We start from the raw sequence: 27,278 nt of genomic DNA, 5'->3' as shown, positions 1-27,278 counted from the left end.
CATAAATCCATAGTTTAAGATAGACCAGCAGCTCATTTTATATTTATTATGAAATTTGTTCATGAAACTATAGTTTGTCCTGCCTGAAAGGAGCTTCAGTCATAATATGTTCTCACAGCATATGAAGCTCTGAAGAGTGGTTTTGTTGAAATCCTGAGATGGTTGGTATTTTCAGCCTGACTTTTAACTGGCTTTTTCTTTTTTAAAACCTCTGTTATATTAGGAGTTAAAAAATGCTGAAATAGCTTTAAGAACCCAGAAAACACCACCTGGATTGCAACATGAAAATACAGCTCCTGCTGAGTAAGTTAAATAAATGTTTGTCTTTAAAATAGCAGAACAGTAAAAACAGTATACAGGCCATGGATTTCTTAGTTCACTTTTTAGCAAAGTGGGTTTGCTAAAAAGTGGCAAACTGGGTACTTTGTGTGAATTTTTAAAATTTAATTCTCATAATAATTCTGAGAAAGTATATCACCCCCATTTTACTGCAGGGTAGGTGAAAGCTAAGGTCGAGCTTTTAAGCACTCTTCTGCAGTTGCACTTCATATTGCTTACAGGGTCTGTTCCACTTGATTACGTTGTGCAAATAATAGAAACTTATGATTATACCATAAATACTTTCAGTTTAAAAATATTTTTATGATAGTCTCTTCCTTAAACAGGGCATACTAAGTGTAGTTTAACCCTTTTATTTATTTCCATAAATTTATTTGCATCCATAACTTTTATTTGCCTACATAACAATATTCAGGAAGAAAAATTGTCAAGTGTAGATAAGCAGCTTGAAAAATCCACCTGTACCCAGCTTGTATATTCATCTAGTTTCCATACATGTTATATTTATCTTGTTGTCTGTTTCCATATCCTTTTGTGTTATGCAAGATGATAATAGTGAACATTGTCAGGTGCTTGCCATACACCACCTGGGTGGCTTGGCTCTTTACTGCCGGATCTGACTTTGCGCAAATCCTCTCCAGCTGTCAGAGTCCAGTCTAAGAGATGGGGAGCCTGAAGCACGGAGATGGGAGTCCTGAGCTTCTGGGTGGGCGGGGTTCGTTGGACTCCTGGTCCCTTATTCTTTTTTTAAGTTTTGTTTTGATTTCAGATTTGCAAAAACATTTCAAGAATAAAACCAAGAATTCTCACATATCTTTCACCCAGATTCTCCGCATGTTAGCATTTTTATTTTGCAGTTGTTTTGTTCTTTGCTGTCCATGTTTTTAAACACATTTCCCATGTGTAGAATTGTTTGTCGAAATGATGCCCTTGAATGCTTGAGTGCTTCAGAGTCTATTTCTTCAACATAAGGATATTCTTTTTCATAACCACAGTGTAGTGGTCAAACTCAGGCAATGACAATGATGGTGATACTCCTATTGCCTTATTCAGATGAGCCTGGGGTGAGCTGCTTTGCCGGACTTCCTCAGTATCTTATCCTGCTGTTGTGTTCTTCATGCTGCCATCAGAGCTGATTCTGAAATGGGTTGAATCATGATTTTCCACTGTAAAAGCTTTCACAGTTCCCCATTTCTTATAGAATCAGTTCCAACTGTGTTTCGTGCTATTCAAGGTCTCTTTTTATCTTTCTAGCATTCTCTGGTTATGTTAATCAGAATAGTAATTGTAATTATATACTTCTGTAGTAAGTACCCTGTAGTGTTTTCAGCTTATAAATAGTATTTCCAGTTATAAGAACTCTTAAGTACTAGTGTACTTTTTCTGTTCTAGGATTCTTTTCACACTTCATTTAGTTGTTATTTCACTTCCAGTCTACAACATTTATTCAGTCTTTTCTTAGATGACCTTGACGTCTTTAAAAAATATTGTTATTTTGTAGATTATCCCTTAATTGAGATTTTTCATGATTGGAGTAAGGATATGCATCTATTTTTGATACCTTGATAACTTACAAATTTGAGATTTTGTTTTGGTAATACTTGTGTCACTTAAAGGTATATTGTGTCATCAGACTAATTCAAAGGCCATACTTAAACAGAGGCCTGTTTTTGTTGGAGTTTTGAATATGAAGGAAGCAGTGTTTTTACAACGTGGTCTGACTTGGTAAATGTTCTCGTGTAGCTACTTCAGGATTCTGGTTCAGCAGTTTGAGGTGCAGCTCCAGCAGTACAGACAGCAGATTGAGGAGCTGGAGAACCATCTAGCCACCCAAGCGAACAATTCACACATCACCCCACAAGGTAACATGCTTTCTGTGGTCATTTTTTTAATAGTGCTTTTAGTAGTCTTAAGCTGCCAAAGACAGTTTCCTTTAAAGTCATTGATTAGATCTTTATTTCTTACAAATATAAAATGCTATTATGAACGATTATGATATAATGGGCAGATGTCCTGGGGCCCACCTACCCCAGATTACTGATAGAGAGAAGTCCTTCTCTCAGTCTGCTCTGCTGTCTTCTCTCTTCCTTGGAAGTATTGGTGTAATTTTTTTCATCCTACACGTTAACTGTACCAAGAAATGGACTCAAGTAATAGAAGAATAATATTGGTTGTGTTATATATGTATTTGTGTGATAATATGATTTTCTTTTATAGATTTGTCAATGGCTATGCAGAAAATTTATCAAACATTTGTAGCTTTAGCTGCACAGCTTCAGTCTATTCATGAAAATGTGAAGGTGAGTTCTCATTCCGTATTCATTTATCTGGACATCTGCACCAAGTGAAGTATTTGTTCATTTGCAGGACAAAAGTGTCCATGCTCATCACAGAAATAGCTCAAATTACTTGTAAGTGAAAAAGACCAACTCTGAAATAATCTATAATATGCCCAGACACAACCGGGCAAGTGTTCTGTGAAGTGTGTTAACTTTTCATCAGCTTATTGTAAATGACTTTCCACATTCATACATGTACTTGTTTGCCATCATTTGAGTAGTTAAGCAGGATTTTGTTGCATGTATGTGCAGTTTGTTTAACCCATTGTCTTTTGTTGGACATTTTGGTTATTTCCATCTCTTATAGCACTATAGAAGGTAAACATTCTTAGTAGCAGAATCATTTCCCACTGCTTGAATTTTATGTGTGTTTTAAGTGTTTATTGGATCCTTCATAAAAAAAAACTTGCTAACATTTGTCCCTTCTAAACACAGGAAAATGTATTTATCAAAGAATAAAAATAAAAAAATTTGTCAGTGAATATTTTGAGTATTGTGTAATATATTCATTTTTAAAAATTACTTGGGCAAAATAAATATAGGTATACTTTACCAATCAAGCAAATATAATTGGTCTTTCTTGGATTTATATATGGTCAGAGAAAACCTTTAAAATTCAAAGCATCCAAACTTGAATCTAGATAAATTCTTAACTGTATAGATTAGAATTTCATGGAGATTACCAGTGTTTCCTTTTTTATTCTGATGCATGGTGATAGAATTTTTTAAAGTTAACCACTTAAATCATACTATTTTTGAAGTGATAGCATAGTTCAGACCCTTTGCTTTGATTAAAAATTTTAAACCAAATCTTTAAAATAACTTAATTTTTTAAAAATAATTTTAAAGGAGGAATTTTTATTAAATTCTCTTGAAACTTTGTAATAAGTGTTTAGTTTTTTAAAGTGCTGAAGGTGGTTCTGTCTTGGCACTTTGAAGTCTGTGTTGTGCAGATGTTTTTCTTTCTTGTCTTATTATGAAAGTTTCAAATATATAAAAAGTAGTATAAAGCTGATTTATTTAAGCCAAACTCTTAAGGAAAGTATTTAATAATTCCAGGGTGAAACAGAATCATTCCTATTCATAGCCTTAATTAAGGAAGATATTGTTTTGGGTAATCCTACCCATTTTATGAACTTGGTAATTTTTTCTTGGGCTTCCCTGATAGCTCAGTTAGTAAAGAATCCGCCTGCAACAAAGGAGACCCTGGTTCGATACCTGGGTCAGTAAGATCTGCTGGAGAAGGGATAGGCTTTACCCACTCCAGTATTCTTGGGCTTCTCTTGTGGCTCAGCTGATAATCTGCTTGCAGTGCGAGAGACCTGGGAAGATCCCGTGAAAAAGGGAAAGGCTACCCACTCCAGTATTCTCTGCTGGAGAATTGCGTGGATTGTGTAGTCCATGAGGTTGCGAAGAGTCAGACACGACTGAGCGACTTTCACTTTCACCATGTTATTCTCATTGTAAAATAATCAAACAGTATTGATAAAGTATACCCTCCAAGCTCTCTTTGCTTTGGTGACATTTTAATACGTGTCACCTGCACCTTTTAAAAGGTATTTAACATATTTTATATATATGCATATATATGTATTTAGTAAGCTTTTTTTTTTTTTAATGCTGTTTACATCTAAGTTATCCAAAGGTTGGCCATTAAAGGGAAATTGTCATGAAAAATTAGAATATTTAAAATGGAATTTTAGATACTACTATGCTTGTCTGCAAGCTCTCTAACTTATTTTAAAGAGGGCCTCAGGAAGCCAGAATATGCAGGCAGTTGATTGTAAAGACATATGGCTAAAAGCAGGAAGACACTGTACAAAGGTGTGGTAGAACTCTCAAATTCACCACTTCCCACACCATGCATATGCTGGAGCTGCAAGTGCCATCATAACTTGGCATTGGCAAGTTAGATGAAGTACATAATGCTGGCAGTGTTTTTGATCTGTCTTTGCTAATTTATTGTGTGGTTATATTCACCCTCATATTGTCAAAGTCAGCACAAGACATGTTTAACACGTTCTATTTTTCATTCCTGTAGGTGCTCAAAGAACAGTACCTTGGCTACAGGAAAATGTTCTTGGGAGATGCTGTGGATGTGTTTGAAGCCAGGCGAGCAGAAGCCAAGAAGTGGCAGAACGCACCCCGAGTCACTACTGGACCCACCCCCTTCAGCAACATGCCAAATGCAGCAGCCGTTGCCATGGCTGCAACTCTTACACAGCAGCAGCAGCCTGCTACAGGTCTGAATGCATTCAAGTTATAGCTTCTTACTGTTAAAGTGCAGAACACTGATGTGCATTTTTATGAGTCTTCCTTTTGTGTTAGCACTGAAGAAATTTCTGAGTAACTGTTCCAGTACAGTCTAAAAATTGTGATGGACACAATTATAAACATATACCTGATAAAAACACAGGGTAGTCTTAGCAATAATTAATTATACATCAATTAGATACTGAATATTGTGAATTTACTTCATGTTATTTGCTGTGTTGCTATAAATGCCCTTTAGAACATGGTGTTTCACTACTGAATTACATTTAAGAACAGATTCTAAATTTGTGACTGTATCGTATATTGTTTTAAAGTCAGAGGTAAAGTAGCCAGAGGTTGCATTCTTCTCTCTGTGATGCTGACAGGCGGTGTGTTCTCGCGTGCAGTGGTTACAGAATGCCCATACTCAGGATGAAGTATGTCTTTTTTGACTGAAGGTGTGTTGAGAGCAGTAGGTTTGTATAATGACTGGAAATAGAACAGGCCTTCTTAACCAAATTTAGAAGAAGGTACATGCTGGAATTGTCCATACCTTTTAAAATGAACAGAACAGTGGCAAGAGCAGGAAAAGGATGTTTTGAATTGCTCTGGATTGTGCATGAGGTATGTGCTGGGAGGAGCAGATGAAATAACTGGGGAGATGCTGGAAAGCAGATAATTGTAGTCCTTGGTTTAATTTCACTTCCTATGAGAGAGACATTTCTGTGGTCCAGTTCTGCATGTTTAGTTTGGTCCTGGGTCTTTCAGAGATGATTGTCTTTTTATTTCTGCAGTCCCTGTTTTGTTGGGCTTGAAGTGTGACATATAGAAATACAGTCTTAATGGATACTGATATTTTTTACTCATTCATACATTTTTGAATAGTGCTTATGAGTTACTTTGTAGCTTGTGTCTTTCTGAGAGTTCCATAGAGTCCAGTAGTAAGTTACAGTGTGCAAAAGCAAAAAATGTGCACGTCTAGATTGCATTCAGGCTGCCTCTGCAGGGGAAGCATTCTCTGGGTTTTACTGTTGGCAATTTAAAAAATTGTTCTTCACACTTAGAGATGACAGAGTTGACTTAGTCATCAGTGAGTGGCTGATAATGGCTTTATGTCAAATCCCCCATGTTCCATGGCTGGACCCGTGTGGACAGTGGCCCACATAGGCACTGTGTAGTAGTTCTCCAGCTGGCTAGGGTGTAGGACTGCATTCTTATATTACAGAGGGAAAACGTCATTGTGGCATTGGTTCCCAGCGGGTCATTGTGGGGTGGCTAGAAATTGAATCAGCCCTGTACTGGTGCCTTCAGTTCTCCTGATGATTTATTTAACCAGCTCATCAAACTAACTGTAGTACCAGTTTACTTTTCAGAGCAAATATTGATTCTAAAATAGACCAGAGAAAGCAGGACTTAGTTAGGTATTCTTTAAACATAAGAGATTTCTATTCTAATCAGTAAAACTGGAGAAAAGTCAGTTATCTAAGCTGTTACACTATAAGGGAATTATGTTCTGTGGTGTATGCTAAAATAGAGGTAAAGTCACCTGTTGGATTTTGTTTTATATACTTTCTTATGTAGGCAGTCTTGAGAAGTTTGTAGGTTTCCCTGCATACGTTTTGGGCTTAGAAAGGTACTTGTTCCTAGGAAGATACTTGTTCATTTTTTGAGTGCCTCCTCTGTGCCAGACTCCAGGGTTAGCAAGGTAAACAGTAGAGATGCGGTCTGTGCTCTCTGTAGTGGTGGAAAATATTAGCTTACTTTAGAGGAACCATCCTGAAGCACCCTTTGCTCATGTGCTTGGGTTCTTTCAGACCTTTGCCAGGCTTTGGGGACACTGACTGCCTTGTACCTTCCCTGCATTTGTGAAGCCCATCTAGGGCTTTCTGATCAGGTGGCAGGAATTGTAATTTATTAACCTAAACAGTCTTACAGTTTTTTCATTTTGCATTGTATGGATTTTTGGACTGAGAAGCTGAACAATAGTGATCATTTTGTGCTGTCTTCTTGGTTCCCTTTTGTTTCTCTGAGGGTCTCCATGCTCCGTGGCCCATCCTTTTATGCCTGTCCAGGTCAGTCAGGATCCGCCTCTTTAGTCGTGTCACCCACCGCTGGAGTGAGACTGAGCAGCTGTTAGATGCACGCAGACCATTAGATATGCCCTCTTTATTGCATTGCGCTTTGTACCCGCGTCTTGTCCCTTATGTACTGTGACTGGTGAAATCTTTAAGTGCCAGTAACAGAATTTAAAGACCATCTAGATGAAGCTGGGTGAGGCTTGTATGCTGTTTTTAGTCAACCCTGTTGGTCTGTGCAAGGTTTGAGTTGTTGGGGGGCTTTGCTTCTGTTTGCATGTAGGTTCTTGACTTTATTAATGTAAAAAAAAGCAGACTGCTTCTTAGGCTGCTACCTTCTGAAGGTGCATTCTGTGTAGTCTTTCTTGGAGGTGGAAGTATGGACGTAAGTGACTTCATGATCCTCCTTCAATGTCTTTTAATGAAAATATATATATAATAGACCTAAGGCCTGCGTGGTTTATGGTTATTGCTTCTGAAAACTGAAGAGAATTGATGACAAACTCCGCAGGCTATTTATGTATGAAATTAACTTCGTATGTGGATAGATTACGTGCTGGCAGAACTGGAGCACACTGTCCACCTTGCTTCTGAAGCCTCTTAAAAAGCTTAAGACATCGACATTAGGCTTTTCAGTGTAATTTTTACTTAGGATAGATTGTTTTAAGCTAATGAACTGGGATTAAGTTTTGCTGTTGTGTTTTGATGCTTTTAAAAGTTCTTGGTGTTTACATAAAAAGACTTTTCTCCTGTGACTTAACTGCTGTTTTTAAGGAGAGCTGAGACATTTTGTTAGGAATTCCTACTTTCTAGCTTTTAGTGTAGGTTTGGACATTTAAGGTGTATTGCTAAATAGGAAACTTCTTCCTTTGAGTTTCTTGTGGTTTTACAATTTTGTTGTATGTAATAACCAAAGGAGCATTCCCCACTAAATCAATGAGTAAAAATTTTCAAACGGGGGGAAAAACAGTTTTTGTTTTTTAAGAAAAATTATTACTTTAAAAGATAATGATTTAGGAATAACCATCCTAATTACGTTAGGTATTTTGAATGATCATTGAAAATTATAATAAAAAAAATTTAGCACTTTAGTCCTTTTCCTGTGAATTCAGTTTTACTTTTAAGAAAGTAGAATTTATCCTGAAAAATATGAATTAAAGTGCTAACTTGATTTTGTTATGTGTGAATATATTATACAGTAACTTTTGTAAAATGTTACTCTACATGAAGGTTTCACTTTGGGCAATCACTGGGATATGTTACTACTAACTGGGTATTATTTATGGAACTAAGAGCCTCTCGTTAAATGACTAATGACTATTCAGATTTTGAGACAGATTTCTTGAATTGTTTACGTAATCTTTGCCTGAAGGATGTAGATTCTGCTTTCTAATAGTGAAACTAATTTATATGGTGGCCAGAGTGTAATATATGCTAATACTTTGGCATGGGAGATATTTATCATGAGTTTTTACTATTAAAAAATGTTATACATTTGCCTACTAGTTTTATAAATGATGTTGCCTTCAGAATTTGTGTGAAGGTACAAAACTCAAAATATCATGTACCTGTTGTGCAATGGAAAGTCTTGTCATTCTTAGAGTTCTTGATTACCTATATCCTGAATATTAATGATTAGAGTTGCTCTTAAAAGCAGACCCGCACACAACGAAAAGCATGTTATGTGAGTAACTCTTGGGACTTGTAGGGCTGAGGGCTGTGGTGTATATTATGCTCTAGGGTCTTCCACCAGCAGTGCCTCCTATGAACACGTGACACTTAAGTCTCTCAATGTTAAAGAAACTGGACGTGTGTTTTCTACATAATACTTCTGTTAGAAATAAGAAGGTAATATGCTTAGTTTCTTTTTCATATAGTAACATTTTACAAAAGAGCTGCTAGGCAGGTATTTTATTCTCAAGTTGATCTCAAACTGGATGTAAAAATTTAAATCTTTTCTAATTTATTTTTTAATAGTAGTGTAAGAACTCTGGCTACTGTTGGTGTTTCTTTATTTTCTGGGTAGAAGCTATTTGGAAAGTCCAGTTTCTGTCCCAGTGTAGCAAAATGTAGTTTCTTAGTTTCTTTTTTCTTCTTTCTTTAGTGTTTTATAATTTTACACTACCTTTTTGAATAAAGAAACCTCATTCTTCATTGAACAACTTGAAGGCTTTGATTTCTTTAAGAAGTCTAAATATCAGTCTGTATGTTACTTTGGCAGTTCCCTCAACTTTGAGATGCACTGATCACTGTGCTTGAAAAAGACAAGACTGAAGATTGTACTATGAAATTTATCAAATAATTTTCATAAATTATCAAATGAGAGATTTTTAGATTTTTGTATTCTGCTTAGTTTAAAAAAAAAAAGTAGTTAAAAAAGAGAGGCTAGTAAGTTTGATGCTATTCTTGCCAAACTCAGCCAAAATCTTTAACAAATGGGAAAAGGATGACTTAATCGTTTTGCATCTGAGTACATTTTCCAAAATGTTGAGAAGAAACTTCTGAATTGAAATCTTGAATGTATTGAATCTGTCAAGGTACACAGCAGTGCCTTTGTAAATGTTCATTCTCTATCTTATTTAATCAGGTGATAAGTGGTGTGATGTAGCAGAGCCTAATAGTAGAACTCAATTATCACTTTTTGTGAACAAGTTGGAATTGTCATGTTACTGTGTAATTGATTTGCTTTAAAATGAACAATAAATTTAATAAAATAAAACATTGTCTTGTTTTTTATCTATTTATTTATATCATTTATATTTTCTGTAAGAAATCCTGCCTAGTTTTTGGTACTTACACTTATGAAGTAACATGATGGTTTTGCATGTTAGTGTCAGTCTCTTTTGATCAATTGGGACTTGACTCTAACCGTAAGGAGCTTATTTTAAAAAGAAAAAAAGTGAAAACCTTTACTGATTACAGCAACTAATCTTAACAGAAAACAACTGGGGAGATCTAAAATCATTCTAGACGTGAAACTAAAAGAACTATAATTTACAATACATTAAAGATTTCAAATTATTTAGTAGGTTAAACTAACACTCTTTTCGTATGGTAAGCCTCTTTTGTCTTAAGTGTGAACAAGTTAATTTTTTTTTAAATTTATTTTTGAATAGGTAAATCTGGGGACAGATAAATTAGGCTGGGGAGACATCCTGAAAACTAAGTTTTAGCAAATAGAATTTGTTAAAAATAATGACTGTTCATTTTAAAATTAATTTCATAAAGAAATTTAATCTTGAAAGAGTAAGGCAAATTTGTTTTTTTTCCCCCCCATTTTTTTTTTTTTTTTTACCAGGGCCACAGCCATCTCTGGGAGTTAGTTTTGGAGCGCCATTCGGCTCAGGTATTGGCACTGGCTTGCAGTCAAGTGGCCTAGGTTCTTCAAACCTTGGAGGTACACTTTAACTTTTCTCGTATTGCATTGCACTATGATACATTCGAATTGCTACTAGCCTGTGAAAACCTCTAAGAGGATCTGCTCTTTGGGAAGTTAAGGTTCTATCTGGCCAGAAAAAAAAGGATTCTCTAAACATATCAGTGCTTTCTAAAATTATTAGATCTAGAATTTTAAAAATCATTTCATCTCTGTGAATAGTAAATATAAAAATGTATTAAAATCAAATGGTAAGGGTGTTCATATTTTCAAAGCAATATGCTAAAACGTGAACTTGAAAATTGCTTATTTTTATTAAATTAAAAAGTTAGTTGGAATTCAAACTACTTCTGGACAGACATTCTCCTAATCATCTTTCTTTTCTGAAAATGCAGCTCTTTAAATGGGGAAATAATTGTATCATAAATTGAACAGCCCAACTCTGTCCATTTCTAAGCACTTTTGGCCTATTTGCCTTTATGTATACTTCTATACATAAGTTTATTTCAGTAGTTTTTATAACTAGTAAGGTAAGTCTTCTGCAAAATATGCTGAAGTACAAATGCTTTCCCAATTCTCTGGTGTGGGTAATTGTAGGTTGATTGTATTTTGACAGGTGCATTGTCATGTAATGAGTATTGGATTAGAATATATCATCATAAGAGGTGAAGCCTGTTAGCTATATGGTTATGTAATATATTAGACTGTTAGGAATTACTAGAATTAATGGCAGACAGCATAATTCCTGTGGTCTATATTCCAGTTTGTCACCATATTTCATAGTTACAGGCAATAATACTATCAAACTCAATAATTTAAATAAACTGTTACAAAGTAGCTGAAGATGATTTTGAATTTCATTTTCTGAGCACTTGAAACAAGTCTTCAAGTACGTAGCAGACTCTGCTCCAGAACTCTGTATAATGAACACATGTTCTTTATTTAAGTTGTGACTAGTATTGTTAAGGGAGAAACCACGCTGCCCCTACTCCCAGTTTCTCAGTGTTGCATTGCTGGTAATGTTGCAAGAGCCTGTTCTTCCTGCGTAGAATTAGTGACTGACTCTCATGTGGTCATGCACTTTCCCAGTGCTGAACTTAAGTGAAAGTGTTTTTGTAAAAAGGAGAATAAAATTACTACGTGGTACATTGTGTTTAAATTGTTGTGCATGTGCTTATTTATGAATTTAGTCTTTTTTCTTTCCAAAATGAAATAACCCCTTTAGATAACATGTATATGTGTTTGAGGAAAGTCATACTTGGATGGTCACTGAAATTTCTAGCCTGTTTGGGAGAGAAAGTACTATTCTTATTTTTTTATGGCTTTGTTCTTTAAAAATTACTGAGGGGTCGTAAGCTTAGTCTAAACAGATCTAAATGTTTTGTTTGAGAACTGATCTAGTTCTTCCAGAAGCCTTGGACAAAAGGGTAAATAGCAGACCTCCTCAGCAGGGCTGTGGTTTTCAGCACTGTTTATTGTTGGTGTGGCTTGTCAGTATCCTTCACCTGTGTTTTACCTCCGTGTGTCTCTCTATCACCCCCACTAGGCTTTGGAGCTAGCTCTGGTTTTGGATGCAGCACCACAGGGGCCTCCACATTTGGATTTGGAACAACAAATAAACCCTCAGGAAGTCTTAGTGCAGGTTTGTGTGTTTTAGCCTGAATTTCAGGCCATTAGGTGCATTATTTTAAAAGTATAAGTGTTGTTACTTCCAATATCAAAAAGAGATCCCTGATTCAGTTTCTACCCCTGGATGAAGCCTACAAGCCTAATATTCATATAGCTTTCTCTCATATGCTAAAGGTCAGGTTAGTAGAACCTTTCTAACAACTTAAGTTTGATATAATAAATAATAACATATGCTGTTAATGATGTAGACATTATTTTGAATCCTAAGACTAGCTTTATGCTTAAACAGTTTTTCTTCATTATTACAAAAATAAACCCACTGTGAGTTTTAACCCAGTTTTTATCATTATTCATTCAGGAGAATAGTTGTTCTCCTGAGGAGATACCGTTACATAAGTTATACATTCTTTAGTTGCAAGTCCCTCTGATTTTAAGAATACCAGTCCTACAAATGATGATTAATTGAATGCTTTGCTTTTGAAGTAGGTATAATCTTCTGACACTTCTAGTAGAGAATTCCAAAATCCATCTGCTTTTGCATTTTTCTATATTTATAAATAATGACTTGTTATATTTTATTTCCTTTTTTAATTTATTTACTTTTTGTGGTCTCGAAGCACAGCTTGTGGGGTCTTGGTTCCCCAACCAGGGCTGAGCCCAGGTCCTTGGTAGTGAAAGTGTGGTGGATTCCCAAGCACTGGACCACCAGGGAATTCCCAATAGTGACATATTTTATTGTACAATGCTTAGGGATTAAAAGCATGCCTAAAATAACAATAATTTAATGTGGATTAACTTTTTAATTGAGGAAATTTTAAGGAAATTCCATTTAAATTAAGTAGTATTTAAAAATCAGTAGTTCTCAGGAAGTAAGATAATAGAATTCAGTGGTATCAGGATTATAATTTAAATATTATTTGCTAACATTAATTAGCTAGGCAGTATTTGATCTTAACTGTGTGAAGGCTCTTATAAAATAGTAACAATTGGTACTGCTGTTCCATGTATTCTTTGTCCTGAAAATTGTGGTTTGAGGCTTTCTTAGAGGACTTAGAATTGCCAGGGTAGGTCCAAAGGTCAGGAAAGTCTCTCCTCTACATTTTGATAAAGTGTATATGGATGGCTAAGGGGGAAGGCACCTTGGCATATTTAATTAACACAAAAGTGACTGCCAACTTGAAGTTTTCTGTTGATTTCAGTTACTTGTGTAAGGTTTCTCTCTTGGCCTGGATCATTCAACTTGTGTCTATAATAGGGCCACTTAGCTGTCAGCTAAATTATTTTCCTGTAAAATTCCATGTTAGAAATTTAGGGCCTTAAGACATTTGCTGTTTTCATGGGTTATATATTCTTTCAGCTAGAGAATTATCCCCATTTTTTACATTTGTTTTTGTGACTTAACTTCTGATATGAATATTTTCTTCCCTAAACATAAGGCTTTGGCAGCTCAAGTACATCTGGGTTTAACTTCAGCAATCCTGGCATCACGGCATCAGCGGGTTTGACATTTGGGGTGTCCAATCCTGCCTCTGCAGGCTTTGGGACAGGAGGACAACTCCTTCAGTTGAAGAAACCTCCAGCTGGAAACAAAAGAGGAAAAAGATAAACCTATGGGTTGATGTGCTGAGAGAACCCATAGCAGCATCATTCATTCTCTGAGTCTATTTTTCTAAAGTTGATGCAGTAAATAAATTGCATCCCAGGAGATTTATAAAGTTTTGATATTTTTCCTTACTTCTGGAATTTTGAACTCTGTTCTTGTTTGCCATGCTAAACAACTTTTCTCTTGTGAATTTGAAACCTAGTTGTATATCTTTCGTTATTTTGATTCTCAGTGTAAGAAATATTCTTATTACATCACTGATTGGTAAAACCTACTACTATTTAACCTAGTGTTTTCGCAATGTTTTTGTTGATAAGGTTTACATTATGTGAATATATGCACATTTGTTTCTTATATGGATGTTATGAACTCTAGGGCCTATATTAGAATCTGTGTTCCTTGACAAAAGGCCTTTTGAACTACACTGCAGGGCATCTTGTGAATATGTATGTAAAATATATACAGGAAAATACACACAACCGTGTGTGCATATGAAATATATATTTACAGACCTACAACTTTTGCCTCAGACTGTTCCCCTTTTCTAAGGGTGTTCCATTTTTCACCTTTTATGCTTCAAATCCTCAGTGCTTGTAGAATGAGGAGCTAGAGGTACCAGGTCTTATAGTTACTTGCTTCAAGACTTAGTGAAATGGTTACTGGTGTAAATATTGGCCAACTCAACAGCATTGCCCCCAGTCTTCCCCATTTTTGTTTCCACCTTAATCTCAGCAGCTCCTCCTGTCGAAGGCTGCTGTGAGACTGAGCAGACATATCTGTCAACAACTTAACTCCCCTATGTATTCTTATATCTAAGATGAACCTTCAGGAGCACGTTTGAATTCCAGACTGGTGTCTGGGGGCAAAGAGCTTTGGAGCCAAATTGATTCTATGCAGGTGTAGGATGCACTATTATTTTAGTGGAAACTTTTCTAGCTATTCCAATAAAGAGTTCTTTCTTACAGGGCTATTGATATTGACACCAAATGGAGTGGCTTATCAGCCTCTTTTATGTCTTAAGTAAGTGCGTAATTGGAAATAGAGAAACGGTATATTTTAAGGAAAAAAGTATTCTCTGTAGCAACAGTAAACTATCCCCTGTTTTAACAGTGAACAGAAAGCTCCAGATAATAACACAGAAACATGTCAGGTTGCGTCTGTGTATCATTAGTATTAGTGATAGAGAGTGGGTGAAAAAGAGAGCCCTTGGAAAGAGAACTGCCTTAGCCATGATTTCAGACAGAAACTGTTATGTAGACCTATTTATCTTTCAAGTACAGTTTTCAGGTGAGATGCTGAACATGGAATTTCATTGAAAATAGTTTAATTTTTTATATAGAAGGTTTTGTACATAATGTGCATCAAGTGAATATTTTCAGAATCATTTTCACCAAGGCACCTTTTTTTCTAAAATAGGTATTACATACAATATATATACATATATATATATTTTAGTATAATGTTAGTTGGGTTTGACAAAAGTGTTATCAAGTCTGTTTTATTTATCTGCATATATCAATGATTGGCTTTTGGAGTTGAAGTTTTTGCACCTTGATGCATTAAAATAAGGAAAATGCTTTGTTTCTGAGCACTGAAGTTGTTTTTATTTTTTGCATACTTCTCTAATACTGCAGTCCCCAGATCCAAGTTTTGGGGAAGGGTAGGAAAACATGTGTTTAATTAAATACACAATTACAGCAAGCTTTTTTTTAAAAAAGGACATTACATTGTGCTGCAAAAAAATCTGGATATTTATATTTCTTGGATTTTTTCTTTGTATTTTACATTTTAATATGTTGACCATTGGGACTTTGTAATGAATCTGTTTGTGACAGGAGTTTAAATGTGTCGTCCCCGTGTTCACTGTGTCCCTACTCTGTCCAGAGCCTGTCATGATGTAAACAATAAACTTTACTGTGTCAGCTGCTTTGAATCTTTGTAGGCGTCAGTAGTCGTTCTTAATACATAATTTCCTTATTATTCCTTATTATTTCCTCTTTCATTCTCTGGTTGGTTTTTAGTGTTTTGTTTTCACTGGTTTATACATCTTGCTTTTTTAAAAAACAAAAAAGGCTGAGTACAAGATAGCAAGTACTTCATCACTCGCTTTTGTGTTTGCAAAATTATAAAAACATTTAAAATTATAAACAAAAATACTGAGTGAAAAGTGAAAGTTGCCTTCAACTCCTGGGCCCCAATCTGACTCTCTTCTGCACAGTGTCCACTCTTTGTAGTTTGGTGTGTATCCTTTCAGACCCTTTAAAGAATGCCTTTCACTTGTATACAGATGTTCGTTCTCTTTCTCTCATTTTCTCACATTTTATTCTCTTAGATCCTTTTCCTTTTTTTTTTTTAACAAGTGGCTTAAAGGTCTGTGTATTCCATGACTTGCCTGTCTCTCCTTGAATGGTGAATCAGGGACATCTCTGCACGTCAGTCCGTGGAGACTGACTCTTTGCTGACTGACCGTGGTGGCACAGACGCCGGGTCATCCGCTCTAGCTGCTCCCTGTTCTTCCCAGTATTTCACTTTTACAGAAAGAGCTGCAGTGAATATCCTTAAACGTGACAGTTGGTGCTTATGTTTAATGCTTCTTTGGGATCGATTCTAGAAGAGGAATTGCTAAAAGAAGCATAGAATGTATGTTTTAATGTCAGACTGCCTTCCATAAATGCTGTATAAACAGATACTCCTGCTCTGTGAGTACCCACTTCCTATCTGCAGCCCTAGATAACCATCAGTCTTTTAAGTCCCTGTGAGCTGGAGCTTTTTAGCATAAATGTTTTTATTAATAAATTATTAATTTATTAATTTTAATAATTATCAATAATTCCCAATTATTAATGTAACTGCATATTAATATCCTGTGTCCATTTTATACCAGATGACTTGGGAGTTTTTTTCTTAATGATGCCCGTAGGTAACATAATCTAACATTTTTCTTTGGAGACAAATGACTCCTAGCTGACTTTCTGGGAGTCATCTCGGCTTCAGACCCCTGCCTGGAACCTCTGGCAAGTTTCTCTTTTAGACCTCAGCTTCGGCACCTGCCAAGTGAGGACAGTACAGACGTGTGGTCGTATGAGGGTTGTGTCTACATAAGGCACCTGGGTGCAGCCCCTGCCCCTGTAGAGCCTTGTGTTGGGTGACGGCTCTAGGACCTTTAGAATGTATCTATTTTGTCAAGGTCAATTTTTTCTTAGGAAAAATACTTTTGGGATTTTTTTATTAGGTTTATACAAATAAAGTCTGTACCTGGGGAGAATCAGTGTCTTTCTATGTACAGCCTGGTATGTGCATTTGTTAGGTCTTTTCTTTCAGCAAGGTTTTACAGTGTGTGTTAGCTCCCTGATAGTTTCCCCTAACAGCTTCTTAATTCTATTTCTCATTGAGGGTCTTCATCCTACAGTCAGTACAAGGTCATTCACATTATTACAGATGCAGATTAACTGTTCTTTTGTGATAATATAGTATGCCCAAGTTAATGTACTACTAATCTCAAATAGGGGCTTCCCAGGTGGCTCAGTTGGAGAGAATCTGCCAGTGCAGGAGACGTGGGTCCAATCTCTGGGTCAAGAAGATCCACTGGAGAAGATGGCAATCCACTCCAGTATTCTTGCCTGGGAATCCCCATAGACAGAGGAGCCTGGTGAGCTACAGTCCAGGGGGTTGCAAGAGTCAGACACAACTTAGCAAATAATCAACAATCTTAAGTAGTGTCTTTGCAGCAAGAGAATCTGAACGGTGCCTTCAGAAATTTTGCAGTGGGGATATTTCTGTGTGGGACATATTCGAGTTGGAACGGTTTATCAGAAGATAGGCAGCATCACCTTCTATGAGCCTTGCTGCAGCCTCACTGTGGATGAGCCTGGCTGCAGTGTGCCTACTGGAGCACACACCACAAGGTGTTACTCGGTAACATTACTGCGTAACGTGGGCCAGTGTCCTGGAAGCACCAGGGAGTGCAAATCGGAATCTCACTCACAGTCGTGTCTTACTTGTATGTAGTCTGTTACGGGCAGCGCACTCAGAACTTTATATACTCAACCTTGTATGGCCTCGTTATTTCTCTCAAAAGCAGAAATCTTCCGTGTCTAGATGAAGGAACAGGGTTAGATTAAGCAGCTTCCACGAGGTCACATGGCTGTTTAAGTCCTGGAGCTGGGGATTTTCTGTGATACAGGATTTTCATGTCCATCCTTTCCATAACACTAAAGGTCATGTGATGATTTTTACGGTGGAGTTACACACCTGCAATAGACTAGATCATGGCAGGTGAGGTGAGAACAAAGGTCTCTGGGCTTGAGGGAGCGTAATCATGTGTGGGGTCTAAGGAGTGTGATGAAGACATGGGAGTGCTTCACAGCCTGACCTGTACTCCCAACCCACCCCTTGGACACCCTTGCACACCACAGCCCTTCTAGGACACCTTGTCCCTTCCACCACTCCACTTGTGCACCAGCCATTTCTGTGATAGTGAAAGTCAATCAGTCACGTTCAACGACTCTTTGCGACCCCATGGACTATACAGTCCATGGAATTCTCCAGGCCAGAATACTGTAGTGGGTAGACTTTGTCCCTTCTCCAGAGGATCTTCCCAACCCAGGGATCGAACCCAGGTCTCCCACATGGTGTGGAGTAAATGTTGGCCTTTAAGTGCCATCTTTTCTCACCCTGAACACACCTCCAGTCCACGTAGACTTTGGGTCTCAGGGTGCAGGCCTCCTTACATGGTTTCCTTGATGGGTCTGTTTGTCTCCCACTTTAGATTGAGTAATCCCAGAACAGGAACCCTGTCTTCTATTGTTTCGGTTTGGTGTATCATCAATACCATCTAATTGAATTTCATAAATAACTTCTGAATTAAGTAATTAGTGCAGTGGGGAAAGGTTAGTTAATTTGGTGACCCACTGCCAACCTTTCTCTGGACTTTGGAACCATGCTGCTGGTGTAGAATTTTGCTCCACCACTTAGTAGGTGTGCGACCTTGGTGAGGTTTAACATCTTTGTGTCTCTTTAGTAAAACAGTGAGCACTACTGATGTTCCAGGTTGTGCAGACTAAAATGAGTTAACTTAGGTAAGATGAAAGCTAAGCATGTAATAAGTAGTATCTACATGTGTCCTAGTACAGTCTAAACTATTTTTTCTTTTTCTCTCAGGCAACAAATCACAGATTTTAACTGGATTTCGAAAACCCAGTATGACAGAAGTCAATGAGCTAGGAAGAAAAATCCAGTTCTGAGCAGGCACTGAGTCAGCACATGTCTACTTTGCAAGAAACTTCCAATTGTCATCTTGGGAATCTCATTTGTCATAGAGTGAGTTTGGTCAAGATTTTTAGAATTTAGGAAAGAAAGCTCGCCCCTGTTATTTAAGGACAACCTAATGGATTGTATACCAGATCCTAGGAGTGTTTAAAGCAATTGCAAGCAGCCTGCTAATGCAGTGTATGCAAGGAGTAGAGGAAAATTCACAGATGAAACAGGGAAAGCTGATCCAAAAGGCAACTGGCCAAGTAGAGTGAATAAAATGTTTGTAACTTTAATTACGCAACTCATACTATTTTTTAAAAAGAGCTTCATGGAGGTATAATTTACATACCATAAAGTGAATGAAGGGTGCATTTCAGTGGTTTTTAGTGTATGGACAAAGTTGGGCAATATCACAGTCTAATGTCAGAACACAGGGGTGTGTATGCTCAGTTGCTCAGTCGTGTCACAGTCTCAGTGACCCCATGGACTGTAGCCCACCAGGCTCCTCTGTCCATGGAATTTCCCAGGCAAGAATCCTGGAGTGGGTTGTTGCCATTTCCTACTCCAGGGTGTCTTTCCGATGCAGGGAAGTCCTGGGGTCTTTACTGCACCTGAACATTTTTGCCACCCCAAAGAGAATCCCCATATACATTACAGTCACTTACCATCACCACCACCCCAAGTACTCGGGACTGTTCATCTACTCTCTGTTTCTACATAATTTGCCTATTCTGGCCATTTCATATAAACATGACTAGCTTCTTTCACTTAGCACAATGTTCCCTGGGGCCATCCATGCTGTGGAAGACATCACTACTTTATTCCTTTTTGTTGCTGAATAATATTCCATTGTGTGGATATAATCTATAATCACGTGTATAATTTTTAAAATCAAACATGATTAAATCTGAAGGACAGAAAAAAAATGAAAAAAATATGAATAGAGTTTTAGGAACCTGTGGTATAATGTTTAAAAATCCAACCTCCGTGTGAAAAGACTCCCAGAAGGGGAAGAGATAAATGATGGAGCAGAGACTACACTGAAATAAATAACAGCCAGACACTTTCTAAACTGGATGAAATACATGCCTTTACAGACTCAAAAGGCTCACCGAACTCCGAGCAAAACAAATTCAAAGACACTCTGCCAGATACAGTCAAACTCCATGAGACCCAAAATAGAGAAAAAAGGGGACTTTGCTGGTGGTCCAGTGGTTAGGACTCTTAAGCGTCCACTGCAGGATTCAATCCCTGGTTGGGGGACTAAGATACCATGTCATGCATGGCAAAAAAAGAAAAAATTAAAGTTAGTATAGGAAAGTAATAATTAGAATAATGATGAATTTCTCCTGAGAAACCATGGAAATGTCTGTAGAGCACTGAAGGGAAATGGATACAGATGTATGCTTATGATGACTCAGAGGCCAAGGGTGTTGGGGGAGACTGGGGAAGGTTTCCAGTTACTTGATCATGGCCAAGTTTATAGCTGTGCTTTCCAACACACTAGCCTCTAGCCTTGGGTGTCTACTTAAATGTAAATTAACTGAAAGTTAAAGTGAAGATGCGGTTCTTGAGCCAAGCTAGCCACGTGTGAAAGGCGCAAGTGACAAATGACCACCACACTGCACTGCATAGATCCATGATGTTTCCATCATCACAGTCCTGCTGGACAGTGCTGAGCGCATGCCTACGGGAGTGGGTGCTGACAGAGACTCTGTGGAGGAAGGGAAGTTAAGGAACCCTGAGGCCAGGGTGCTGTGAGGACTATGTACACAGATACTGGAGTCACCCAGAATCTCCCAGGAGTAGCATTGGAGAGAGTGGGAGTCAGGAGCTAAAGTCTTCCAGGAAGGAGAGAGGAGGAATGACCCAGGGTAGCCAGTGGTGCAGCCTGATGGCCTGAACTTTGGAGCACAGGGATTTTTTGAAAGCACGAGGAAGGTTGGCCCAGAAGCAGCCTCCAGCAGATACCTGTCTCCCTGCCAGGTGTAGGGGATATGAGAGCAGGCTGCCAGAAGCAGCACCCTGGGACAGAGGTGGGTTTCCGTCAAAACGAGAAGACAAGAGAGTCCAGTTCTGGGGCTGTAAGGGGCTTCGCTGAGAAGTGACCTCCACTGCAGACACAGAATTCAAGAACTGGGGAAGGGTGGGTGATGAGATTAGGGGTCAATGTGCAAGGGTGTAACATGTTTAATTGTGAAGGCTGAGGGGTGGATGGGGAGTGCTGGGGTAGCATGTTGTTCAGTCGCTCAGTCGTGTCCCTCTTTGTGACCCTACAGACCACAGCATGGACTCTGCGACTCTATGGACTGCACGCATGACAGGCTTCCCTGTCCTTCACTACCTCCCAGAGTTTGCTCAAACTCACGTCTATTGAGTCAGTGGTACCATCCAACCATCTTATCCTCTGTCATCCCCATTTTTGTCAGTCTTTCCCAGCATCAGGGTCTTTTCTAGTGAGTCGGCTCTTCACTTCAGGTAGCCAAAGTATTGGAGCTTCAGCTTCAGCAGTAGTCCTTTCAATGTATATTCAGGATTGATTTCCTTTAGCATTCCTTGCTGTCCAAAGGACTCTCAAGAGTCTTCTCCAGCACCACAACTCGAAGGCATCAGTTCTTCAGTTCTCAGCCTTCTTTATGGTCCAGCTCTCTCACCCGTACATGATTACTGGAAAAACCACAGTTTTGACTATATGGATCTTTGTCAGCCAAGTGATGTCTCTGATTTTAATACACTATCTAGGTTTGTCATAGCTTTTCTGAATCAAGCATCTTTTAATTTCATGGCAGTCACCATTTGCAGTGATTTTTTCCCCATCTATTGGCCATGAAGTGATGGGACTGGACGCCATGTTCTTAGTTTTTTGAATGTTGAGTTGTAAACCAGCTTTTTCACTCTCTTTCACCTTCATCAAGAGTCTCTTTTTTCTCTTCCCTTTTTGCCATTAAGGTGGTATCATCTGCATATCTAAAGTTTATTGATACTTCTCCCAGCAATCTTGATTCCAGCTTGTGATTCATCCAGCCTGGCATTTTGCATGATGTACTCTTCTTATTTTCAAACACACATGCATGTTTCCCAGGTGGCACTAGTGGTAAAGAATCTGCCTGCCAGTTCAGGAGATGCAAGAGACGTGGGTTTGATCCCTGGGTCGGGAAGATCCCCTGGAGGAGGACACGGCAACCCACTCCAGTATTCTTGCTGGAGAATCCCATTGACAGAGGAGCCTCGTGGGCTACAGGCCATGGGGTCGCACAGAGTTGGACATGACTGAGCATATACTTCCCTAAACGTCTCATTTAGCTTGTTTTTGAGTGTTATAAAAATGCTACCTTGTATGTAGCCTGCAAATTGCTTATTTTCTCTCAACATTATATTTTGAGGTTTACCCATGTCATATCTAGGTATATCTAGGTTCGTGAATTTTCACAATGGTGTAACATACATTGTGTAAAGCACACTGTTTCTGTCTCCTGAGGGTGGAGCTTTGTTGTTCCTACACTGTTTTTTATGATGAACCCATGAACATTACCAAGTGAGTTCCCTGATACACTGTGTAAGAGGGTCTCCAAGGCAGTGACCTACTAACTGATTGTGACCGTGGCTCACAATTAGTAAGCCATGAAGACAAATTAACAGAATGCAACCAGCATCTGTAGATTTCAACCAGACCTGATATGTTTCAGTAAGCCCCAGAATGAAGAACAGACTGTACAGAGGAGGGACCTGGTTGAACATTGGGGAATCCTCAGAAAAGCCATACCGTGGACCAGGGAACATAGCCTCACAAACGTTATCATGGCAAAGCTGAGAAGACTCTAGGACCTCAAACACCAGGCTGCTGAAACTGTTGGATCAAAGTTGATATTTACCAAGAGAATGAATGTGTGCTTTGAACACAATTATTTAAGCATTCTAGCAGAGAGAGTGATCAACCACAAATAGAAGTGGAGAGAGAGGCACGTGGATTCAGCTGGAGCATCTGTCTGCTCTGCCCAAAACAAGTCATTTGGAAAAAAGTATAAGCTTGAGACAAAAAGATGAGTGCACGTCCTTCTACTCCACCATTCATCTTGTCTCAAGGCTATGGTTTTTCCAGTGGTCACGTATGGATGTGAGAGTTGGACTATAAAGAAAGCTGAGCACCGAAGAATTGATGCTTTTGAACTATGGTGTTGGAGAAGACTCTTGAGAGTCCCTTGGACTGTGAGGAGAGCCAACCAGTCCATCCTAAAGGAAACCAGTCCTGAATATTAATTGGAAGGACTGATGCTGAAGCTGAAGCTCCAATTCTTTGGCCACCTGATACAAAGAACTGACTCATTGGAAAAGACCCTGATGCTGGGAAAGATTGAAGGTGGGAAGAGAAGGGGACAAGAGGATGAGATGGTTGGATGGCATCACCAACTCAATGGACATAAGTTTGAGTAAACTCCAGGAGTTGGTGATGGACAATAAGGCCTGGAATGCTGCAGTCCATGGGGTCCCAAAGAGTTGGACACGACTGAGGACTGAACTGAACTGAATGGAAACACTTGTGGACAGGTTTTTGTGTGACTGGAGGTTTTCATTTTTCTTGGTAGATTCCTAGGAGTAAAATTGCTGGGTCATATGGTAAGTTTATGTTTAACTTTTTAAGAAACTGCTAAAATGTTTTCCAAAATTATTGTATTGTTTTACATTCTCACCAGCAACATATGAGGATTTTAATTTCTATCCACATCCTCACCAACACTTGTTATTGTCTGTCTTTTTTTATTTCAGCCATTGGGGTTTTAATTTGCATTTCTCTAATGACTAACAATGTGTAGAATTTTAAAATGTGATTCTGAGCTTTTGTATATCTTCTATTCAAACCTGTTTCGTATTTTTAACTTGGGTCATTTGTCTTATTGAACTGTTTTGTGTAAGTCCTTTGCCAGATATATGATTTGCAAATCCTTTATAATGGTGTTTTTTGAAGTGCAAACATTTTTTATCTCAAGGAAGTCAAACTCTTTCCTCTTTATGGACTATGTTTTTGGTATCCTGTCTAAGAATGCTTTACTTAATCCAAAGTCACAAAGACTTTGTTTTCTTCTAGAAGTTTTATGGTTTTAGTTTTTATCTTCAGCTCTATGATCTATTCTGAGTTAATTTTTTTAGGTGGTGAGATGTAAGGGTTTAAATTCACTTTTGTGTATGTGGATATCCAATTGTTCCAGCATCCTTTGTGGAAACATGTTCTTTTGAGATGTGTGGAGTGAAAAGACATTTACCTTCTTTCTAGGTACTATATAGATGTGTCACAGTGTCCCTGAAGAGTTTGTACATCAGCTGGCATATCTGTAGTCATGTTCATACCTGGTTGTGTGCCTCTACTGATTGTCTCTAATTAAAATAACCCTCACAAAGTTAACAACTCACTTTAAAAACTGGGTGAACATTGAGAATCATAGCAGTCGCCCGTAATTACAAACTGGAAGCAAATTGGCAGTGTTTCTACAAGCTCTGCATTCATGGCCAGTTCACACTATGTCCACCCACATGCTCCCTTTCTCGCTGGTTGCTCCTGCTTTCTTTTGCATCTCCTCTTTCTTCAAGGTGGAGGGGAGAGGAAACTCTTAAGTTTTCCTGAGAGACAGCTGGGGAGGATGTAGTGAGTCAGGACTGCCTTTCCAGCTGTGATGGCTGGTCGGCCAGGCAGGGGAGGGCAACTTCCTTTCCCAACCTGTTTTCCAGATAATTCTGCCTTTGTCCAGGTCCACTCTCTGCTAAGCTGTTCCCTGGATGAGAGGTTGCCCTCTGGATTACAGGCATCATGCTGTACTCTAGACCCCCCATCACTCGGGGAACAAACAGCACACCTGGAGCAGACCCAGCTTCAAGACGCTTCCCATCCCTATGAGCATGTGCGTATGCAGGTTACATCACACACCACACGTGCTTGTGTCCCCACCTGAGTGCCTGCCTTTCTCAGGGCCTTTGCTCACCCGCTCTGGTCACTCTCTGGGGTTTTTTCTGTCCGAGCTCAAACGGAGCAGTTCTGACTCTCAGGTCACTAGGGACAGGGCTGTGACCACAGTCAGCAACCCGGGAACTCAGAGCCCGTCCTGATGGACCATCCAGATGAAGGGCTGCTCTGTTCTCTGTTTAAGTAAAACACAGACGGTCAGATTGAATCTAAGGCAGTTTTCTCAGAATGGGACAGAGGCCATGCATATCAGAACCACCCAGAATGCTTGTAAAAAGGTAGATACCCTTGGGACTACTAGCCAGGACTTACTGAAACCGGTTGGGGGAGGGGGATGTGTAGGTCCTCAGCTCCTGGGTTTAGTAAGAGATGCTTTTCTTTGCAGAAGCTTAACACCTACTGGTCCAGGGGATGTCACAGAAGGACATGTAGAACTGACCACAGTCGACTGCTGTTGAATACAAATGTGGCTCTTGATCCTTTGTACAAAATGGACTTTATTATGTTTGTAGTCATTGCATTTCAGAGTTTAAAGAGACTTAACTGCTCATCTAAATAAGGCCAATGGATACGCAGTGGCTTGCCTGAAAAACCCATTTTTCTTTATTCCACTATCTCCTCAGTGGCACATCTGTAAAATTGCTCAAATGGGATGACAGACCTTTCACCCAAAGGTAGAATGCAACTAACTCATAGAAAGAATTGTGAAAGGGAAACGGGGAAAAAGAATTATGTATTAGTTATCTTTCTTTTTTTTTAATTTATTTTATTTTTAAACTTTACAAAATTGTATTAGTTTTGCCAAATATCGAAATGAATCCACCACAGGTATACATGTATTCCCCATCCTGAACCCTCCTCCCTCCTCCCTCCCCATACCATCCCTCTGGGTTGTCCGGGTGCACCAGCCCCAAGCATCTTTCAAATTCATCTAAACATGAAAGGTTAACTTCCTCTGGTGATGGAGAATATTCTGAGATAAGCAGAAAATGCTGACATAAACATGAGTCTGTGAAACTTGTTTTACTCGACCTTGTAACTGAGTTTAAATTGTGAAATCAGATCTTAGTAGAAATCACATATTTAAAAGCCTTTATAAGTCTCTGAAATTTCCTATTGATGTTTGAAATTTATCTTAAGTAGAAGGCTACTGCTTGGCTACTGAGACACCGAGTCCTAAACTTCCTCTAAGAAAAGGAAATAATCGAGAAAGTGAGGAACTGTGTCATCCTTAAAGTTAGGAAGAAGTTACCTTATTTATGGAGAATTATATAAATGGCAGTAAGATTCTGGTGGGGAATTTGTAGTGGTTGGGCATTCTTTATGTCCAAGGTCTTAATAACTTCCCAGGGAGCATCACACAATGGAGATAAAAAGGTCCAAACACACATAGGGTATAGGTTTAGGGATTTGCGGGTTTTGTGATGGGAACACCATGGTCAATATAGCAGCTGATGCTCATAAACATTTCATTTTTGAAATAAAAAACTATTGAGGCACTTCGAGAAGCTTGGCTGCTGCTTTGTTTTATGTTGACAAAAAAACCTATACATGGGCTTCCCTGGAGGCTCAACTGGTAAAGAATCTGTCTGGGTTTGATCCCTGGGTTGGAAAAATCCCCTGGAGGAGGGCATGGCAACCCATTCTAATACTCTTGCCTGGAGAACTCCATGGACAGAGGAGCCTGGTGGGCTATAGTGCGTGGAGTTGCAAAGAGTCGGACACGACTGAGCAAATTTCACTTTCATACATCTATACACAGCATTCTTTATAATAGCAGGTTCCAGGCAAATCTGATGACAAAGAACAGAAAGATTCAGAAATGGTGCAGGGATGTGTATTAATCAGTAATATTTTGGTTGCCAACAATACAAACCTTTCTGGCTTCAGGAGTGTTTGCCACACTTCAAGCTATGTTTCCTAGCTTTTTCCTCCCTAAATCCTTCCTATGTAGAACTTCCAGAGTTGCACATTATCTGAAGTAAATAAAGGAATTTATTCAATCCCATAAAGTCCAGTGAGTGGTCTGGGTTTCAGAAAAAGCTGGACCAATCAGGTCACAAAATATTATCAGAAATGAATCTCAGAGAATTTCCTGGCAGCCCAGTGGTTTGCACTCCATGCTTCCATTGCAGGGGGCACAGGTTCAATCCTTGGTCAAGGAACTAAGATCTCACAAGCCACTGCTGCTGCTGCTGCTAAGTCGCTTCAGTCATGTCCGACTCTGTGCGACCCCATAGACGGCAGCCCACCAGGCTCCACCTTCCCTGGGATTCTCCAGGTAAAAACACTGGAGTGGGTTGCCATTTCCTTCTCCAATGTATGAAAGTGAAAAGTGAAAGTGAAGTCACTCAGTCGTGTCTGACTCTTCGCAACCCCATGGACTGCAGCCTACCAGGCTCCTCCGTCTCAAGTTGTCACAGCACCATTTATTGAAGACTACCTTTTCCCTATTGAA

At 38.7% G+C, this 27,278-nt stretch overlaps 1 protein-coding gene across 1 annotated transcript in view; it reads left to right on the top strand.

Moving 5' to 3' along the window:
• The window catches only part of NUP58 (nucleoporin 58), a 30,156-nt gene extending 14,604 nt beyond the window's left edge, over window positions 1-15,552 (top strand). Inside the window, exons 9-15 of the mRNA XM_070380505.1 lie at window positions 224-303; window positions 2,083-2,201; window positions 2,557-2,639; window positions 4,720-4,921; window positions 10,305-10,403; window positions 11,929-12,024; window positions 13,448-15,552. Of these exons, the coding sequence (XP_070236606.1) occupies window positions 224-303; window positions 2,083-2,201; window positions 2,557-2,639; window positions 4,720-4,921; window positions 10,305-10,403; window positions 11,929-12,024; window positions 13,448-13,617 (849 nt within the window). The 3' untranslated portion in view covers window positions 13,618-15,552. The remainder of the gene's footprint in view (window positions 1-223; window positions 304-2,082; window positions 2,202-2,556; window positions 2,640-4,719; window positions 4,922-10,304; window positions 10,404-11,928; window positions 12,025-13,447) is intronic.
• The last annotated feature ends 11,726 nt before the right edge of the window (window positions 15,553-27,278 follow it).

Source organism: Bos mutus, chromosome 12 (genome assembly GCF_027580195.1).
Source record: "Bos mutus isolate GX-2022 chromosome 12, NWIPB_WYAK_1.1, whole genome shotgun sequence".
Classification (NCBI taxonomy): Eukaryota; Metazoa; Chordata; class Mammalia; order Artiodactyla; family Bovidae; genus Bos; species Bos mutus.
This window is presented reverse-complemented; position numbering and strand designations above follow the sequence as displayed.